The sequence below is a fragment of the Protopterus annectens genome, chromosome 3.part0 (genome assembly GCF_019279795.1).
Source record: "Protopterus annectens isolate FY-2018-M chromosome 3.part0, PAN1.0, whole genome shotgun sequence".
NCBI lineage: Eukaryota > Metazoa > Chordata > Ceratodontiformes > Protopteridae > Protopterus > Protopterus annectens.
Window position 1 is genome coordinate 545,875,078 of NC_056731.1, and position 20,418 is coordinate 545,895,495.

The window sequence follows — 20,418 nt, forward strand, 5'->3', positions numbered from 1 at the left end:
AGCAGTTGCAGGACCTACTCTATAAAGGACAACATGAATTGATGTTGATAATGGGTGACTTGAAAGCACATATCAGGACAGCAGAACCGGATACAGGGATTGCCTGGGACCAAATGGGTGGGGCAACAGGAATAAAGAAGGAAAAGCCATTCTAGACTTCTGTCTGGCAAATGGCTTGATAGTAGCCAACACGTGGTTCAGAAAGAGAGACAGTCACAAGATCACATAAAAGAGTAGCCAACATGCAAAGCAGGTAGACTTCCTCCTAGTAAAGAAAAGGCAAAGGCACTGGGGTACAATCCATGATTACAAAGTCATCTCCAGTGAAACAGTCGTCCCACAGCATAAATCATTATTTGTCACAATCAGTTGCAAGCAGTGGTCAGAGAAGGCTCTAAGGTCAACAGAGACCAGGCTGAAGACCTGGAAGTTGACTGGAGAGAAAATACAACAGTTCAAGGAATTAGTCATTGGTCTAGCACCCCAAGAAGAGGAGGAAATAGGTGGAGTTAAACAAGAAAGACCGTGTTTAAAAACAGTATGTGCTGGGACTACAGAAAAGGTATGTGGCAGAGCCAGGTATGGAAATAAGGCACATAAAGAAAGCTGGTGGTGGAATCCAGACGTCCAGGAAGTCACCAAAAGAAAGGAGGAGTGCAGGAAGAAGTGGGAAATAAAGACTGGCCAGACTAGGAAGGACTACTGGTTGGTTACAAAGAAGCTAAGAAAGAAGTTGCAATAGCAAAGAATAGGGCATCCAAGGCACTCTTAACAACTTCTGGAAAGTGGCTCAGTAAGTGGCACAAATAAACTACATCAGGTTGCAAGGCAAAGACAGAAAGATAAAGAAGATAGTCAGACACCCTTCATAAGGAATGCCAGCAACAACCTACTCACTAGTCCACAGGACACTGAAGGCAGATTGAAGGAGTATTTCCAGCAGCTTCTGAATGAAGAAAACTCCACAGAAGCGGTACTGGCCCAGAAGCAGCCTACGATGAGAGAAGAGGAGGAGCCGACCCAAGAAGAAGTAAGAACAGCACTAAGGAAAATGAAGTCAGAGAATGCAGCAGGCTCAGATGAGGTCACAGCAGATATGATAAAGATGCTGGGTGAAATAGGATACAAATGGCTCCTGAGAGCACTAATAGCAGTGTGGAGAAAAAGGCATATCCCAGATGACTGGAGAATAAGCATAATTGTGCCAGTGTACAAGAACAAAGGGGACATCCAGAAGTGTGGGCAATACAGAGGCATCAAACTCCTATCACACTGCATGAAAGTTCTGGAGAGGGTGACTGATTAACAGATACGCAGAGTAGTAGAATATAAGATGGGAGATGAGCAGTTCGCATACAGATCAGGATGCAGCACAAGTGACCCAATGTTACAGTGAGACAGATACTTGAGAAGCTAGATATGAGTAGAGTGCCCAACTGGGCATTCCTAGACTTGGAGAAAGCATATGACAAGGTCCCAAAAAAGCTGATCTGGGTAGTACTGTGGTGGTTTGAAGTCCCAGAAACATTGGTAGAATTAGTGCAGTCTTTGTACAAGGACTCAATGACTCAAGTACGAACAATGTTCGGCCTCACAGAGGAGTTTCCAGTGGGATAGGGTGTACCACCAGGATTTAGCTCTGAGCCGACTGCTGCTCATACTGGTGATGGACTACATTAGCAAACAGGTCAGAGGGGGCAGATCAACAAAGTTGCTGTATGCAGACGATGTGGCATTACAGGCAGACTCTGAGCTAGAACTTCAGCAAAGGATAGGAGAATAATTGCAAAATTGAAGGCATGGGATTAAACTAAGCACAGATAAGATGGTGGTAATGACAGCACATTGGGGAAATCAGAAGAAGCTGAGAATAGAGATAGAAGGGTAGATGATGGAACAGATAAACAGCTTCACGTATCTGGGAGGGGTGTTTGAGAAGAATGGAAGTCTGAATGAAGAGGTCAAAGCTAGACTCAGAGGGGCTGCAGCCAACTGGCACAGAGTGTCAGGTGTAGTCTATGACAGAAGAATGCCAAAGAAGCTGAAAAGTAAGGTGTACAAGACAGTAATGTGACCAGTACTACTGTATGGTACAGAAACCTGGGCAGTAAAGGCAGAACAGTTGAAGAAGCTAGAGGTGATGGAAATGAAGTGCCTGAGAAGGGTAGTAGGATGCACACTGTGGGACAGATGAAGAAATGAGGACATGAGAGCAGAAGCCAAAGTAGCTCCAATTGCAGAAAAGATCAAAGAGAACAGATTACGGTGGTTTGGTCACGTGTGCCGAAAACCAAAAGACAATCTTTTTAGGAAGACTTGGACACACAGGAATAAGGTAAGAGGAAGTGAGGACATCCAGTAAAGAGGTAGATGGACTGTGTGAAAGAAGATCTGTGACAGTCAGACATGGGTGTGGCACTGAATCGAGAGAGTTGGCAACAGTTAACACAATACTCTGACCTCATGTAGAAAAAATGGGGGGAAAAGGGGGGGGGGGGCTGATAATGCCATTTTTTATTTTATATATATATATATATATATATATATATATATGTGTGTGTGTGTGTGTGTGTGTGTGTATGAGTGTGTGTGTATGTACACATTCAGTGTGTACATATACATGTACACACATACAGTGTGTATACATATGTACACACATACAGTGTATGTATGTATGCACACACACACACACATACACTCAGACATGCGTGGATGTATTTTAAAATGCGTAACTCTTTAAAGGGCCATCGTACTAAAGGGTAAATGCCGGATTCATCTAGTGTTTTCTAATAAATCTAGTCAAAGAAAAAGGCAATTGCAACTTCGCATTTGGAAGCCTGATAATGTCTTTGTATCCATCCCAATACACTGTTACAGATTTTGTGTAATAAAAATAAATGCTTCCAAAATGGAGAAAATATCTTTACTTGAATAAGAGAAGACTATACCTACTTTTTACAGAAAAAATGTGCCTTTATCAGAAGAGTTAAATGAAGGAAAGAAGTTTTAATTTCCATTTCCCAAACCTTCACAAATATCTAGTGAGAACTGCATTTCTCCACTGAAAATATATACTGATGTAGGTCCATTTCAGCTCTGATAACATAATAGTTTTGTACCTGTACTTATAATAATCATTTCACCTGATACCCCTCCATCACAAATAGCTGAAAACTTTAACAAGCACTTCATAAAATTAATTTCAGACCTACTAACACCCCTAATGCTGGACCCCCCCCCCCCACCTTTCAACCTATTCAGACACCGACCCCAGGACATCAACTACTTCTAACTCTGTCATTACTAACCCCCATACTCAACAAAATGTCATACAAAACCCATTCTCATTTCATCCCATACCCACTGACACCATTAAGAAACTGCTACAAAAACCAAAACCCTGCTCTACTTCAGCTGACAATCTCCCCCCATACCACCTCAAACTGGCTGCTAACTCAGTCGTCTACCCAATCAGTATCCTTATAAATAGGTCTTTATCTGAATCAGAAGTACCTAACATATGGAAACAATCTCACATCACCCCCACCCACAAAGGAGGAAACGCTTTTGATCCATCCAATTTCTGGCTTATATCCATCTTGTCACCGATATCCAAAATTCTCAAGAGAGGTATCCATCAGCAGGTAATGCAATACCTATTGCAAAACAATCTTTTAACCAAAACCCAACATAGCGGCTGACCCAGCCACAGCACAGCTACAGCCCTATTACCTTTTACAGACACCGTGAACAAGGGCAGAGATGTGGGATGCTATACAGCCTCAGTATTCCTTGATCTCTCCATGGCCTTTGACACAGTTTCTCACCCCTTACTTTTGAACACACTGTCTAATTTAGGCTTCTCACATAACACAGTAAAATGGTTTCAGAGCTTCCTCAAGGATCGTAAACAAGCAGTGAAACGGTCCAACAAACTCTCACCCTTTCTCCACAACCCTACTGGAGTCCCCCAAGGCTCCATCCTAGGACACCTACTCTTCAACATTTTCAGAAACAACCTTCCCACTGCCTCTCACCCTGGGACCCTCATTGAATACGCTAATGATTTCACCATGATCTGCACTGTTCAATTGCTACCAGAACTACTCTCAAAAACTCAAAAGTCCTTAACAGCAGTTGAATCCTGGCTAAGAAATGCCCAACTCTTTCTTAATCCAAAGAAGACAAAACTAGTACTCTTTCATCCCCACAAACTCTAAATATACACACCACTGTAAACCACTCCTAGAATTAAACTGGTTTGAACTACCCAACCAACATGCCTTTATTCAGCTATCCACCTTGCACAACCTTATTTTCAAGGCTACTGCCTGCCCTGCACTAGCCAATCTAGTCACACCATACAAACCAAATTGATCCCTACGATCAGAAGACAAAAATATTTTATCCATCTCAAAACTCACAAGAAAACCAGGTCACTCTCTGCATTCATACACTGTCTCTATGCAATGGAATTCACTACCTCAGGTTTATTCCTGGCCTAACCCATTTCAAACCCTCTTTAAAAAATCATCTCAAAAATACATGGCTCTGCTCCTGCATAAAGCCTGCTTAATGCTCAGGTCTTCCTCTTCTTTCACATTTCAATCCTACACAGACTGCAAGATCCTAAAGCTCTTCTAATTCCTTCTCTGCTTCTATACCATATCCATAACTATCATGCTTACCACACCTTTTGGCCACCCTGAGCAGCCAAGTGCTCCGGATTGTGCGGAACGCTCAGAATTTGAGATCAATCAAGCCCCCTGTCCCGCATTGTGCAGCTGTGGTTCCGCTTTGCAATTTTTGTCAAGTTAGTAAGTTACATCTAAACTGCGTCTATCTGAATTTTCCAAATCTGGATAGGGACAGGCAGGCTTGCTGAGTTTAATGAAAAGTTGATGGGGAAGTGTGCGTGTGACTTACCAACGTAGGTAGTAATTTTGAAGTGCGGGACATGTCTTGAAAGTACAAAAGAAGACAGTGACTCGTTTAAGTAGCTTTTTTCATAACTGAACAGCTCCAGTTCCTCATTTTGTTCCTCCAGCTTCTGAAACATGACGGCCATGAGAAAATTAGACAGGTGCAGTGACGACCTTTACATACCATAAGTGAGACAAAAACTATTTTCTTTTTACAGGAACAAAAAGAAAGCAATAATGAGCAGTCATTCAAGGATCACATCATCTAACCAATTAATTATCAAGCTTGATTTATTTGTTCTTCCCTCCCTCTACTGGGGCGGATCTCCTACCTCCACCATTTTAGTTTCTCAACTCCTCACTAACTAAGCTCTTGGCCATACCAACCTGAGAGAACATATTCGGCCACTTGCTTCAAAAGTTGGAGCAAAAAAAAAAATCATAGCGAAGTTTATTTTTTTGGGGGGATAACACGATTTTGAAAAGCAATCCTTTACAACATTATTCGCGATTCCAAGTAAAACGTATCCCTCTCTACTCATAAAAACAGTGATTCTGAACACTAGTCACCAAATTTTTTAAAGTTTTTGGCAGAAAATAAAGTAATTCTGTTTCAGGCGCATGCGCTGCTTTGCAGAGCAAGCACAAAATTCAAACAACTTGAGCTAAGTTTTTGAAAGTACAACTCTAAAGACAGGAGGAGAGTGTATGTGAGAATTCGGTCTTCATTAACCTGTAGGACTTACCACATAATGCATGCTCAACTCAGAATTTTCCCAGGTTACCTTGACATGTCCCCATTTCCTTCATTACCTAATTCATATCCTGTCTCCTCACTTACCTGACCTTGATTTCTGCTGCACCCACTACCAACTGCTTCTGACCTTGTTATCCCCTCCTGCAGTCAAATTCTATTGAGTCATCAGTGCTTAGACCTTCAGCTATTGCACTAGAATGGAAATAGATTCAATGTGGTGCCCTATAAGGGGAAGAGTTGTACAGACCAGCTGCTTTGGCATCTACTGTGGTGCACAGTAGGAGAACCCAGATCACAGACAGAGCGCAGTGGCAGGGCTAGCCACTTGACGGTGTAAAATGTGGCTCTGAGTGATTTGATCATGTTGACCGTCATCAAATGGACATGGGTATGTGCCAGTGATAAGTGAGTTGAGGACCTGGCCTACTCTGACTTACACCAGGGACTCATGCTAACAGTGGATGGGGTGTATGTGTCCCTATTAGCCAGTGTATGCTGGCCATAAACCCCAATGGTGTGTGTCCAGTTTCCCAGCAAGGTAGGAACTGCGAATTTGAGCTAGGCTGTTCAGTTATATATTGGCAGGCTAGAATAGCAGATTATAAAATAAAGGTTTTGATTCTGAGGAGTGTCTTATTGAATTTTACAGATGTTCTACCATGCTCCATGGCAATGGCATGTTTCGTACAGTGCGAAAATAGGGTGTTCCACATTTTGACCATTTGTCACACATTGTTAGGATCTGTGTTCCACATTGGCCTCTTAAGAGGTTGAGACCTATGCGGCCACCTAACATGGACTGAAATACTAAAGGTGGAGGCGTGTCCATATTCATTAAGGATATCCACACCTCCAGGCTAGTTGCTCACCATAATACACCCGAGATTATCCAAGTGCAACTAATTCAGGGCAAGACCGCAATCCAAATTGTAACTTGCTACAGATCTCCTACCATGCCCCACTGGAAAATATTAGGGTACAACCCAACAACCTAATAATGGGCGATTTCAACTACCCACCAATTAACTGGGAAAACTACTCATGTACCAACTCTTTTGCTCAAAATTTTCTGGAATTCATAAATTTCAGCGCCTTGGATCAACTTATCCACACCCCCACCAGGGGCAGCAATATCCTAGACCTGGTCATTACCAACATAGGCGACCGGTGTTTCACACCAGAAGTCAGTTCCTCGTTGGTCAGATCCGACCACAAGCTAATCAGCCTAGACATCCACATTCCGTCCCAAACACCCATTAGGGAAACCACTGTAAAAGATTTCTCCAAAGCCAACTTCTTAAGACAGAAGTAGCAAACTTCACGACTCTCATGCAGACGGACAATAGAGGTATGACTGCTGAATCCTACACAAATGCACTTTATAAGCACTTACACGAGTGTGTGGATCGTACTATCCCTAACAACCAAGATGCTATCCTCCAAAAAAAGGAAGCCAATCTGGTGGTCCCCTGCCATAAACAAACTCTACAACAGAAGAAAGAAACTGTTGCAAAAAAGAGTAAAATCCCATGACTGGAAGAACTCCCTGGTCAGCCTCAGTTAAAAGCTGAGATCCCTCATAAAATCCTCCAAAGCTAGTTATGAAAACAAAATTGCCACTGATTTTAAATACAACCACAAAGCATTCTATAGCTATGTCAAGAATCTCAATGGCAACACTCAGATCTGCTGAGTTACAGCACAATAGCACTTATACAGAACCAACTGATACTGCCAACATCCTAGCAGATAGGTTCAGTGCTAACTTTACCCCCCCCCCAACCCCTAAAGGGCCCATCTCCATACAGGAAGAAAGCAAAGTTCCTGTAATCATGGCTGCACAGGTAAAAAACACACTATCCAAAGCCAAGAACACAGCATCCATGGGACCTGACAACATCCCAGGCTGCGTTCTACATGGACTACAGAATGAACTGGCACCCCACCTAAGCACCATGTTCAATTATAGCTTCACCTCAGGCTTCCTGCCAACTGAATAGTGCACAGTGATGGTTATCCCACTCCACAAAGGGTGAGCCACCACAGATCCCAGGAACTACCGCCCCATTAGCTTAACGAGCCTGGTCTGCAAGGCCATGAAATGTATCTTCATGGAACTTACAAACAAAGACACTGGTAATCTCCAAACTCTGGACCCCACCCAGTTCAGCTTTGTAAAAGGCAGATCATGGCTCCTAAACCTGACTGACTTCTTTGAAGCAGTCACCAAAGACGTAGACAAGAGTAAGGTGGTTCACACAGCCTATCTAGATCTCACCAAGGCTTCTGACACCATCCCCCACTCTGGAATTATAGATAAACTCACTAAACTAGGTATAAATCCCTATGTCACAAGATGGGTTGCCAACTGGCTCACTGACAGAACCCACACTGTGAAAGCAGCAGACTCCAAATCCGACTTCCGACATGTGACAAGTGGAGTACCACAGGGTTCAGTCCTGGGTCCTCTCCTGTTTGCTATCTATTTTTCTGAAGTACAGGCTAATACAGAAGGTCTTTGGCTAACGGAGTTCGCAGATGACTGCAAACTAGGAGCCATAACAAACTCCTAACAATGTGGACATACTACAAAAGGGCCTCACTGAGAGAGAAGTCTGGTGTCAAAGCCATGGCCTCAAGCTCAATGCCAAAAAGTGCACTGTTATCCCCTCTGGTAAAAACTCTGTACCCATGAGCTACCACATATGTGGTAGTCTACTTACCACTGAAAGTGTGATAAGAGACCTTGAGACACAGGTGGACAGTAGTCTGTCCTTTGATAATCACATTACCACAGTAGTCAGGAAATCCTTCTACCTGACACACCTCATCACAAAAGGTTTCTCATCCAGGAAAAAAAAAAAAAAAAGAAAAAAAGAGGTAATTGTTCCCCTCTACTTGTCACTCATTAGACCTATTACAGAGTACAAAGCCCATTTTGGTATGTACCTCACAAGACATCTACAACATCTGGAAAGGCCACAGAAATTCCTCACAAAAAGGATTACCGGCCTCAAACAGATGCCCTACGCAGACTGTCTCAAAAAAACTCCAGCTTTACTCCGTCGTATATTGCTTACTCAGAGGTGATCTCTGCCTAACATACAAAGTTATGTCAAACTCAGAGCTGTTGGACATGCTCCACTTAAAGAAATCCCAATCCCTCCGAGCTACACGCTCTAGGGACCTAAACCTTGTCACCACAATAAACAGGACATGCTGGAGGGATAGATTTCTGCCTCAGAGACTTCCTATACTCTGGAACAAACTACCTATTTATATCAAACAAAGCTCCTCATTAGCACTCTTCAAGAAAAATCGTGATGATTGGATGGGAAATAGGAAATTCACCCTGGGGATCATCTCTGTGGCTATGTTCGACAGGGGCACAGGAAAATAATTTTCTTGGGTGGCGAAAGCCAGGGTACCTTTTTGGCTAGGCTTGTATAGGCCCTAGGGACGATAGCCTAGTACCTACCTATGAACCTTAAGCTACTGCTCAGGATTTATTGTTTCTATTCTTAACTCTCTTGCTATACATCTGCATCACTAACTTTCTGGCTGCTATTTCTACATCATGTATAATGAGAGTGACTATTATCGTCTGTAATGTTTTAACTGCATAGAATTGTGTAGATGTGTAGTAATATATTACAACATCTTCTAGAAGTTTGTTCTTTCAACTCATTTTTTGTATAGTATTTCTAATATAATCTTTATTGTATTGGATTATACTGTATTTGTATTGTACTGTATGTGGAGCTTTTCTCCCTGAGCCTGTGCTGAAAACGGGTTCTGTAGACCCAGTCAGACCACCCCGGTAAACAAATGTCAAATAAATAAATAATAAATAAATAAGTATGTAAACACTCAAAGCAAATAAATACTCTGTAGGAAAGGAAATAAAACTGAAGCAGCTACTGTGGATTTAACCAAAACAGACCTTACCAGAAGAGTTAAGGTCACCCACTATTAAAATTCTCCAGATTCAAATGACCTCATGAAAATCCCTTTCAGGGTACTCCAGCTATGAAGCACCTAAATCCAGTTCCTTGGTCCAAGAGGCATCAGTGGGTACCTCTTTTAGGCTACCAGCTTCGAAACACTTGAGATTCAGCTGGCATTAGGGATGCCATCAAAGGTACTGACAAAAGTGCTGCTTGGGTAAGAAAAAATTTGACAGCACAAATATTAATGAGGGGAATCATTCTCACTTCTTTGAAATAAAAGGACTTGATGCTCTTGTGTTTGGAAGTTGTCTGAATATTACTCTCCTACTTAATATAACTGAAACAGGTGAAACACTTCCTCTCTTGGAACCATGAAGAAATGTGTTGGGTGATCCTCTGCATTCTGGTAAGTATAAACTCCCTTTCATATATCAACAGGATAAGGAAAAAACAGGGGAAACATAAATGGCCGAACAGAAGAAGTACTTGGCACAGCTGATCTGTGAAGTTGTGGAAGAAAGCAGCAGTAACTGGATATTATACTCATAAATGCCATTTACAACTAAACTGAATCTAAATATATAAAACTGGATCCAACTGCTGAAGCTGTAAAAAAAACTCACCATTAGCAATAGCTGAAATCTTACACCATGAAGATTTTTGAAAGAAGATAAATGTAAGCAGTGCAAGCTAATTTACAGCTTGAATAACTCAAGAAGTGATGCACACGTGCAGTACAGTGGTGAGAAAATAAAACTTAAGAAGGCTCAAAACAAGCCAGCCTGTAAAAAGGATGTCTCACAGTTAATCTAAGCTCTACAAAAAAACAGTACAAGATCAACAGTAGTCTTCTTAAGGATGGGAGGGGGGCAGCTGCATGTGAAGTATCTGTCCAGGTTAAAAAAAAAAGTAAAACAGAAGATAACTCAACTGTTATAGTTTATTGTTACAGTGACCCTCCCAAATGTGTAAAATTTACAACAGCACATACTAGATACCTTGTTATAGTTATGGTTCACCAAAAGAGAAAAAAAATATTCAGGGATATTATCAAAAAATCATCACTTTTAACTCTAACCTAAAAAAGTATGTTACTGTTCCTAAATCCTTGAGCACCGCATGCTCTAAATCCTTCTATGTTGGCAACCGAACATCCTAGCACTTAAAAATAAAGCTTGCTCAAGCTATCACAACACAACAATTTAAGGAAGACTCACCTGTAAAGTCACAATGTGGACACTTGAATATATCATTGTAGTGGCAAGCCACATGCAAATCTTTAATGTGTTCTAATGCATAGAAAGACGGGCACTTTGTACAACGAAAAAGACTCAGTTTTTCACAGTGCTGTGTCTTATGCGTCCTTAGCAAACTCTTGGTCATAAAAAACTCCCCACAAGTTAGACACTGATAAGTACCCTGTAAACTTGTGTGGTTATCTACATGTTTTTCCATCTCCTTCCACTCAGTCATGCAGCAGCCACAATAATAACATTTAAATCCAACAATCGTATCATGGCATTTAAAATGAATTTCATGCTGTATTTTGGATGATGACTCTAAATTACACAAGCTACAAATGTATCTTTTTTTGTTTACATTAACTGAAGATCCATCATTACTGTTCAATGGTTGGCTTCCTCTAAAGTCTCTTCCTTTGACTTTTCTTTGTTTTTTATAACAATGCTGGTTAATGTCAGTCTTGTGTTGTGTTGTGCTGCTCACTAAGGACTGGGCTTTCATACTCGAAATTCGACAAAGACCTAAAGACATGAGGTGCTCTGACTGAGCCTCCTCTTCATCTTTGTGTTCCTTGGATTTAGGGGACTCTCCTGGGCAAGGAAGCTGCATAGACTCCACAGAACTTGGTGCATCTAAATGGAAAGGACCAGATTCTGCTTCAAACAATGTGCTCACTTCACACGTGTGACCAACATGAAGCCCATCACTATGTGTACTTAGGCTCATGTCACATGATTCAGGACTTATATTATGGAGCATTCTGTACACAGGAAGGAGGAATGACATCCTCTCCAGGTTTTCATCCATGTTTTCCTCATGTTCCTTGTTGTCGTTGTTTATATCATCTCCTAGCCTGTAGGCAACACTTCCTGGTGTCTGTTCAGTACTAGTCTCTGAACAGTTTAAATGAAGGTGGTTTGCTGTAGGCTCATGGAGGTCTGTAAGATGAGTGCTGATTTTATTCTTCAAGCTACTGGTAAACTGACAGATTTTACACCTGTACACTTCAACAAGGAACACCTCAACCAGATCAGCCAATGGAATTTCAAAGCCTTCAGCAGAGTCCAAATATAGATGGGATGTTGTTTTTTCCTCAGTTAAATGTAATGTCACAGGCTGGATGCTACGGCACATGTATTTGCCTTCATTCATTTTTCAAATGGAGAAGCTACACAGGCCTGCATAAAAAAGTAGGTAACATTAATCTGACAGGAAGCATATATATATATTTTTTTTATTATTTCTTAGTTACTAACAGCATCTTCAAACTGTTACCAAATGTGGACCAACTCAAATAAGTAAAACACTGCATTTAATAGCTGGCAAAATATTGCACAATTCTTTGTTTTTCCTCCCATAGTAACAAAAAATGTTGCTGAGATATTACTGCAGCTAGGGCACCTATAAGCAACCATGCCAAAACAACTTCTGGGTTAAAATGTCCCTAAATAAGTAAGTTAGTTCTTATTTACAAATCCATTAAGCGTAAACACTACCTCAAGTTAAATGGCACAAATCTCTCAAAAGTAGTTGTATATGTTCCTGCTAGTCAAAGGTTTACTCAGAACTATTAATCAAACTGCCCAGGAATGAGACAGTAAATACAAATATTATTTAACTGCTTATATACTTTTTGTTGACTGTAACAGTCCCAACAAGCATGGCTTACTTCAAGGGAGATGTAGGTTATACTGATACTGACTCGTGGCAAATTATCCAGAACATATAAAATTCCACTGTTTTTCAAGACGGGAAAACTCAGGAGTGTACACCAATATGGAGGCTGTCAGACTTGTGAGGATTCATAGCTGAAACTGGTAAAATTATCTTTTGTAATATCCAGATAACTAAGAAACGGATGGACTATCATACAAAATTCTAGGCTCAAGCAGTTTATATACAGACACTATTGAAAGAAATTTTCTGTTGCTGGGAGAACGAGAATCTTGGACAAAGGCTGATAAAGATCCCAGATGGTGATCTAGAGATGCTTTATAAAGAAGTTGAACATTTATCAGCTTTGGGTGAGGACAGACAATTATAGAAAGTGTACATGCTGAAAAGGAGTTTAGTAGCTCTGGTTAAGTTCACAGGAAAAAAACATGTGGCTGTTGCAATTAAGGGTTTAGGAGGCACACAATTAGTGAGATTATCAAATTAGCGTTAGTTTGGGCAACTTAATACAATTCAAAGCATTCATTCTATTTTACAATTAGGAAGTAAGACATTTTACAACATAGTATTTCAAGTTTTTGATGGAAATGGGAAGATGTCGCCAATGTGAATGGTCCAGACTGTATTCTGCTCCATCTGCAATGATCAGATTTCATGAGAACAGCCAAGACCACCAATAAAAAGTATTTCACTACTATCTTGCATCTGTGGGCTAATACTTTTGATGCAGGCATGACTGTTGAAAGTGGGTCAGAACAAGGGATTATGGTGGTATATGAAAAACTACATCTATTATAAACGGGGCACTGGGAGATTTCATGAATGGTGTGGCTGAAAATTTCAATCTGTGCTTGTGAACTCAAAACAGGTTAGAGGGCTAAGCCACTCTTCATAGGGGCCTTCCATCTTATCAATTATGTTTAACTTTAAGACTTTTGCTGTACTGTAACTTTTTGGGACATGTCAACAGTGCAAAACCTAAATGACCACTTCAACCACTGATATACACAAACAAATGTAATCACCAAGGTTTTCAGTTTTTTCAGCAAATGAGAAAAAACAACACCTTCAGATAACTCCCAAATTAAAATTCATAACTTATTCTACATTACAGTGTAAAACTGCAGGTTTCTAGAACCACAGGGGACTTTTTCCACCTCAGGGGACATGCACTATCCCCTAACATAGTAGAGCTGATACTGGCAGCAATGTATAAAGAGCTTGCTCCTTTATGTACTTCAATATGCAGACTGCATGATAAAGGACATAAACATTTGTTACAAAACCTAGCAGCATATTTCCAAAAATATGAAAAAAGGGTCTCATCACTGGAAGACTGCCATAATAAAATGCTGCCCAAGGTAAACTAGCTGGACAACCTCACTACATATCTTAAAGATTCTTTTCTCGGAGTAGAAAAATATATTTATTTATTTTACATTTAACTGGGTAGAGTCCGGCTGGGCAAGTAACCTGTTTTCAGTAGAGACCCGGGGAGATAAGCTCCGTAACAATAGTACAAAAAGATTACAAAAATTTTTAAAACATTTACAAACAATATACAAAAAGTTTGACAGCTGCCAACAATCACAAGTTACAAAAAGGTGAACGTAAAACAGAAAACAATCTAATGTAGTTTACTTCATTTGATCTTCAACCTGTGGGTACCGGATCCGAGCCAGCAAGTTCACTAGCATCTGCTCCGAGCTCTAAGCTCCTCACCTTACCCATAATACACATCCACTACTTTCCAACCCCCAGATCTCATTTGCCGTGGCTTGCCAGAAGCATTGTGATCCTTAGCTCAGAGTTTGAGTTTGGTAGTTGATAATTAAGCAGTTTTTTGAAAGTTTGAGTGTTAGTTGTTAGTGTAGGTTCCCTCTCTTCCTCCCCTCGCTGGTGCATCATGTTTTAGGGTTTTTGTGTAGGTTTTAGTGTTAGTGTGTTTTTGCTTCCCCTCCCCCCCTTAGCATTCTGTGTGCCTATGAGACTGTGGTGAGTGGGTTTGAGTAGGAAATAGTTTTGCCTTTTTTCTTTCTCTTTTTTGTGCGATAGACTTACAGTTTTCTGTGAGAGACGTGGCTGATCCCAAGCCGGTCTTTAAGAGGTACACTGAGTGTGGCCACAAACTGTCACCCGCCGGTGGCCACACTCTTTGCGTTATATGTTTGGATGTAGCCCATTTGAGCACTGATTGTACCATTTGCACGGGTTTTAACCCACACGCTCATGGACAGATGGGCTAAGTTGGCCTTGAAAGGCCTTCTACCTACTACAGAGGTGACTGCCTCTTCCACTGCTTTGGTTACAGCAGCTGTTGTGGCCGCCTCTCCTTCCTCTCTTGTCCTTCCTTCTCCTCCCTCTCAGCCTGGGACTTGGAGCACAGAAAAGGCAGAGAGGAGGAGAGAGAGCGAGCACAGGTCTGAAAAATGTAAGAGGTCCCCGGACCTTTCTACTACAGGAGCTCCCACCAAGAGTCAGTCTAGGCTCCGCGATTCCCCTCGGCTCCGATCTCCCAGATTTTCCCTGGAGACGGAGGAGACACAACCACCATCTAGGGCCTCAGTTCCTCAACCCGCCAGGTTGGAGTCCGTGGCCTCGTTGCAGCTCACCCGAAGCCTTTCTGAAGTCGACATGGATAAAATGATGAGGAGGTTCATTCATACACAAATCCAGATGGGAGTCTTGCCAGCCCCCTCTCCCTCTGGAGGGGAGAGCTCGCTTCCTTTCTTCACTCCAATTTCTCCTTCTCCAATCCGACCACCGGGTTCGGAGTACTTGGATCCGAGGATGGCCTTTAGTCAGGGAGTCAGCGCCAATGGTACTCATCTTCTTGATGCCGTCAGCTGCCTGGAGCATGTCGGATCCGACCAGTTTAGATCCAAGTGGCTTTCGGCATCGGAGTCTGGGTGTCAGATCTGAGGAAGTGGAACTTTTTCCATTGGCTCGGGCGTTGTTGGGCCAAGTTACCCCCTCAGAGCTCCGTCCACTTCGGGCATGGCTCAGATTCTCATGTCGGATCCGAGGAGAGTGGTTTCCTTATTGGTGGCCCAGGAGGCACATTCTCCCTCGGCATTTGAGGTGGGAGAAAGGGTTCTCTCCACTGGATCGAGAACCTTGACTATTTCCTCTGAGTCTGCCCCAACTCCCTTGGCTTTGTCTATGAATCCCATCATTTTACCAGCGGGACAGCTCATGCTCTAGGAGCCCCAGGCAGTTCCTCCTGAGGAATAAGTGGCTTGCGAGTTAACCCCAGAGAGCCCCACCGGAGACATGCCTCGCAAGCATACGTGTAAGAGGAGGCACTTGGACACCCCCCTAGAGTCCCTCACTGAGGACACAAATTTGGATGATGGAGAAGGTTCCCCTGATTACCTCCAAAGACATCATGGAAATCTTATGCCAGCAGAAGGTTGGTCCACCCCCAAACCTTCCTCTGACGAGTCTATGTTCCTGGAGGCTTTCGGCACAGGCCCATCTACTTCCTGGGTGTCCCCTCCCGCAGATCCCCTGGTGGACCTGGTCACCTCGCTGGCCTGGAAGGAGCCGGACACCGTGTAACTAATCCCAAAAAGACCAGACAAAATTTTGAGCTCTCCCTCTGACAGACCCGCCTGGAACAAAGAGTTCCCTTGTAGACACTATGGTGGCAGCAGCAGCCACCAAAAAGGAACTAGCCCGGGAGAGTTCCTCAGTTCATCCCCCTGAACGAGAGTCTAGGATGATGGATCACTTGGGGAAGCGGGTTTATGCATCAGCGACCTTTTCCATCAGGGCACTGAACTACCTGGTTCATGTTACCAGACTACAGCGCGACCTGGTAAAGGAACTGGCTGAGTCTCCCCCTAATTCCATGTCGCAGGAGGACAGAGACACGTTCTCCGCGAGGATGGCCACTTTAAAAGCAGTTTCCAACACGTCCATGCGGCTCCTTTCAAATGCTACTGAAGAAGTGGCTAGGGCAGCTGGGTCTGGCATGTCCATGAGGCGCAATGCTTGGCTCAGATTATGTCAGTTCTTGGAACCTTTCAAGGCGTCTTTTGCCAACTCCCCTTACGACAGTTCTAGCCTTTTTGGTAAGACTGTCAAAGACACCTTGGTCCAGAGTGAGAAGGACGGGAAGGCATTGTCTGCCGTCGGAATACGCTTCTAGAACCCTCAAAAATAATTTTCCCAGAATCAGTGAGGGCAAAAGAAGATGTGGTTCCGGAATTCTCAGTATTCCAGGGACACTCAGGACTCTTCTTCCCCTAGAGGCAGAGAGGGACAGAATAGATGCTGGCCTAGAGGCAGAGGGGTGTTCGAGGAATTTTGGGTCTCGAGAACCGCTCTCAGACAGGCCCACACTGCTCTACTCTGGAGGCAGTCGGAGGTCGATTGTTGTTGCACCTGGCAGCATGGGAGTCCAGAACATCAGACCACTGGGTGCTTCAGACTATATCCAGAAGATACTCAATCCCATTTGTGGTTCCTCCCAAACACCTCCCAGACGTACCACCCACGAAAAGGGAGGCGGCAGCACTGGAAATTTCCAAGCTGCTAGAAAAACGAGACGCCAAACCCGTCCCCCCAGATCCGTCTAGATCAGGCATGTACTCCAGGTTCTTTTTGGTGCCAAAGAAAACAGGGGACCTGAGGCCCATTCTGGACCCATCTACCCTGAACCTGTCAGTTGCCAAAGAGAAGTTTCAGATGGTCACCTTACAGTCCATCATGCCGTACCTGCAAGAGAGCGACTGGATGGGCTCGTTAGACCTACAGGATGCCTACTATCACATAAAGATGCACAGAAGCTCCAGGAGGTTCCTCCGCTTCTGGCTAGGAGTCAATCATTGCCAATTTCGAGCCCTACCCTTTGGTCTCACCACAGCCCCTAGGGTGTTCACCAAAGTAAGGGCAGTAGTAGTGGCTCACCTGAGGCTTCAGGGGATTCAGGTCTACCTGTACCTGGATGACTGGCTCCTCACTGCTCCCACCAAACGTCTACTTTGTCAAACCAGGGATTATTTCCTACAGCTTGCACTTCACTTGGGGATCGCATCCAAATCTCTTCCGAATCCTGTCCAGGTGACAGACTACATTGGGGCATGGACAGACACACTAAAGTCAAAAATCTTCCTGATCACAGAGAGAGCTCAAAAGCTGAGGATGCAGGTTTCCCTCATCTACCATTCTCACCTTCCCTTGGCAGAATTGTTTTTGAGAGCCCTAGGTTCTATGGCAGCGACCATAACACTTATTCCGTGCGCCCGGTTACACATGCGAGTACTACAGTGGACTATAGCTGTGCAATGGTCCCTGTTGGATCTTCCATTATCATATCCAATACACCTCAGTCGAGTCTGCAGGTCGTCCCTTCTTTGGTGGATGTACTCTCCGGAAATCCTGGAGGGACGACCTTTAATTCCACCTGTCCACGCCACAATAACCACAGATGCCTCCCAACTTGGGTGGGGGAACATTGTTTGGGCAGGACAGTCCAAGGCCTGTGGTCCACTCTCAAGACCAGTTTACATATAAATGTTCTAGAGATGAGGGCAGTCCTTTTGGCATTGCAGGCGATCCATGCCTTTCTTCCTTTGAGAACCATTGCAATTCAGTCAATCAGACAACATGTCGGTGGTCTGGTATGGCAACAAACAGGGAAGGACCAGATTTTACCCCCTTTGTCGCGAGGCCATGAAAGTTTGGGAATGGGCAATCTCCACCAGTCGCTTTCTGATGAAGCACATTCTGGGACGATCCAACATCCTAGAGGACAGGTCAAGTCAGACTATACTGATGCCTTATGAGTGGTCTCTGAATCCTTAAGTAGCGGAGCAGATCTTTTGGGAGTGGGGTCAGCCTTGCTGTGAAATCTTCGCATCTCCTTCCAATACTTAGTGCAGCGAGTTCTTTGCTCTTAACCCCCAGCCTGGGGAGTCCCCCAGAGATGCTCTAGTCCATGCTTGGCCTCCCGGTCTTCTGTATGCTTACCCTCCAGTACCTGTTATTCCAAGGTTTCTACAAAAAGCTTGTCGATTGGGGAGCAAAAAGTGATCCTCATTGCCCCATTTTGGCCTCGCCAGGTATGGTTTCCCTTCCTTTGGTCTCATCTTCTGGCTCCACATTGGATCCCATTCAAGATCTTATTTCACACCCTTGGGGGTTCCTCATAGGTTCATAGATTAGTACCAAGCTAACTGCCCTTGCGAGCCATTTTAAGCTTAGCCAATTATCCTTTGTGAGATTCAAACTCTGCACCTTGTGTTTGTAAGGCAAACACCTTAACCATTAGTCCACCCTGTTACATTCGAGGCTGCTCCAGTTCCACTAATTGCTAGGACTCCTGGATTATCCTCTTCAGTCAGGCCTATTCTGGTGGCAGCTCATAAGTCTTCCACTAGGAAGATTTACAGTAGCAAATGGAAACGTTTTTCCTTTTGGGCTTCTCAGTGGAGTTTAGACCCTTTCATGGCTCCTGTTCCTGCTATTCTCGATTTTCTAGCAAATATTTTTCAACAAGGAACAAGCTCTTCTACTATCATAATTCAACTAGCCGCTATCTCTAATTTTCACGTGGGCAAGAATTCTGCTTCTCAAGCCTCTTCCAGACTGTGTAAAGCCTTTATTAAAGGTACTTTCCTATTACGACCTCCGGTCAAGGATCCCGTTCCCCCATGGGACCTTACTATGGTTCTTCAAGCTTTGGTCGCTCTGCCATTTGAACCTGCAGCAACCACAGATCTTAAGTTTTTGTCTTGGAAAACAGCATTTCTAGTGGCTATCAGCTCTGCTAAAAAGGGTTTGAAAATGCAAGTGTTGTCTATTAAAGTTCCATACATGATTTTCCATAAGGACAAGGTTTCCCTTCGCACCAATCCGTCCTTTCTTCAAAAGGTAGCATCACAAGTTAACATCAATCAGACCATTAACTTACCTGTTTTTTTTTCCAAATTTTGCTAACAAAATGGAATACAGACTTGTTGGATGTTCATAGACAGTTACGATTTTATTCAGAAAGGACTAGAACCTTTCGTAAATCTGATCAATTGTTTGTGTCCTTCTCTAAACCCTTTTTATTTAAACCTATCTCTAAGGTTACTATTGCTAGGTGGATTCCCCTGTTCTTCCTTCAGGTCTATAAGGATAAAGGTTTGACTCCTCCAAGTCAGGTGAAAGCTCATTCGAGTAGATCAATGGCTACTTCTGAGGCCTTTTGGTCAAGAGTCTCATTGGATGATATTTGTTCTGCAGCTACTTGGTCCTCATCTCATACCTTTATTTCTCACTATAAATTGGATTTGATTTCTAGAAGGAGAGCATCCTTTGGTTCCGTGGTGCTCTGGAATATCCTTCCATGAGGGCCACCAAGGAGTTTAGTTGCTGGGGACTCTGTCCCACAGGTTGAAGATCAAATGAAGTAAACTACTTCAGATAAAGAAGTTATGTACTCACCATAACGTTCCAGCTGATAGTTCTACTTCATTTGTCTTCAACCGTCTCTCCCTCCTTCCCCTGGCCTTAACATATGGGCAGCCTGTTTGGCTGAAGTTTTAGGTACGAAAGGTGTCTTTGCAGGTCGGATTCTCAGTATAAGTGGCAGCAAACTTGATTCAGGGGTTGGGAGGTAGTGGAGGTGTACTATGGGTAAGGGGAGGAGCTTGGAGCAGATGCTAGTGAACTTGCCGGCTTGGATCCGATACAGATTCGGTACCCACAGGTTGAAGACAAATGAAGTAGAAGTACTCAGATGGAACATTACGGTTAGTACATAACGTCTTCATTTCTTAAGTCTTATTACACTTAGTAATATGAAACTCATTAGATATATAACTAAAAACCATTGTGGTATTTTCATTTGGTAGAATTAAGACAAGAAGATAGCAGAATA

General features: G+C 43.1%; 1 protein-coding gene across 2 annotated transcripts in view; it reads right to left on the reverse strand.

Annotated features, from left to right (window-relative positions):
• Positions 1–20,418, reverse strand: part of LOC122796468 (zinc finger protein 2 homolog) — a 1,186,442-nt gene that overhangs the window by 1,044,345 nt on the left and 121,679 nt on the right. For both annotated transcript variants that reach the window (XM_044064969.1, XM_044064970.1), the window contains exon 2: positions 10,847–12,049. In XM_044064969.1, coding sequence (XP_043920904.1) covers positions 10,847–12,023 — 1,177 coding nt within the window. In that variant the 5' untranslated portion in view covers positions 12,024–12,049. The remainder of the gene's footprint in view (positions 1–10,846; positions 12,050–20,418) is intronic.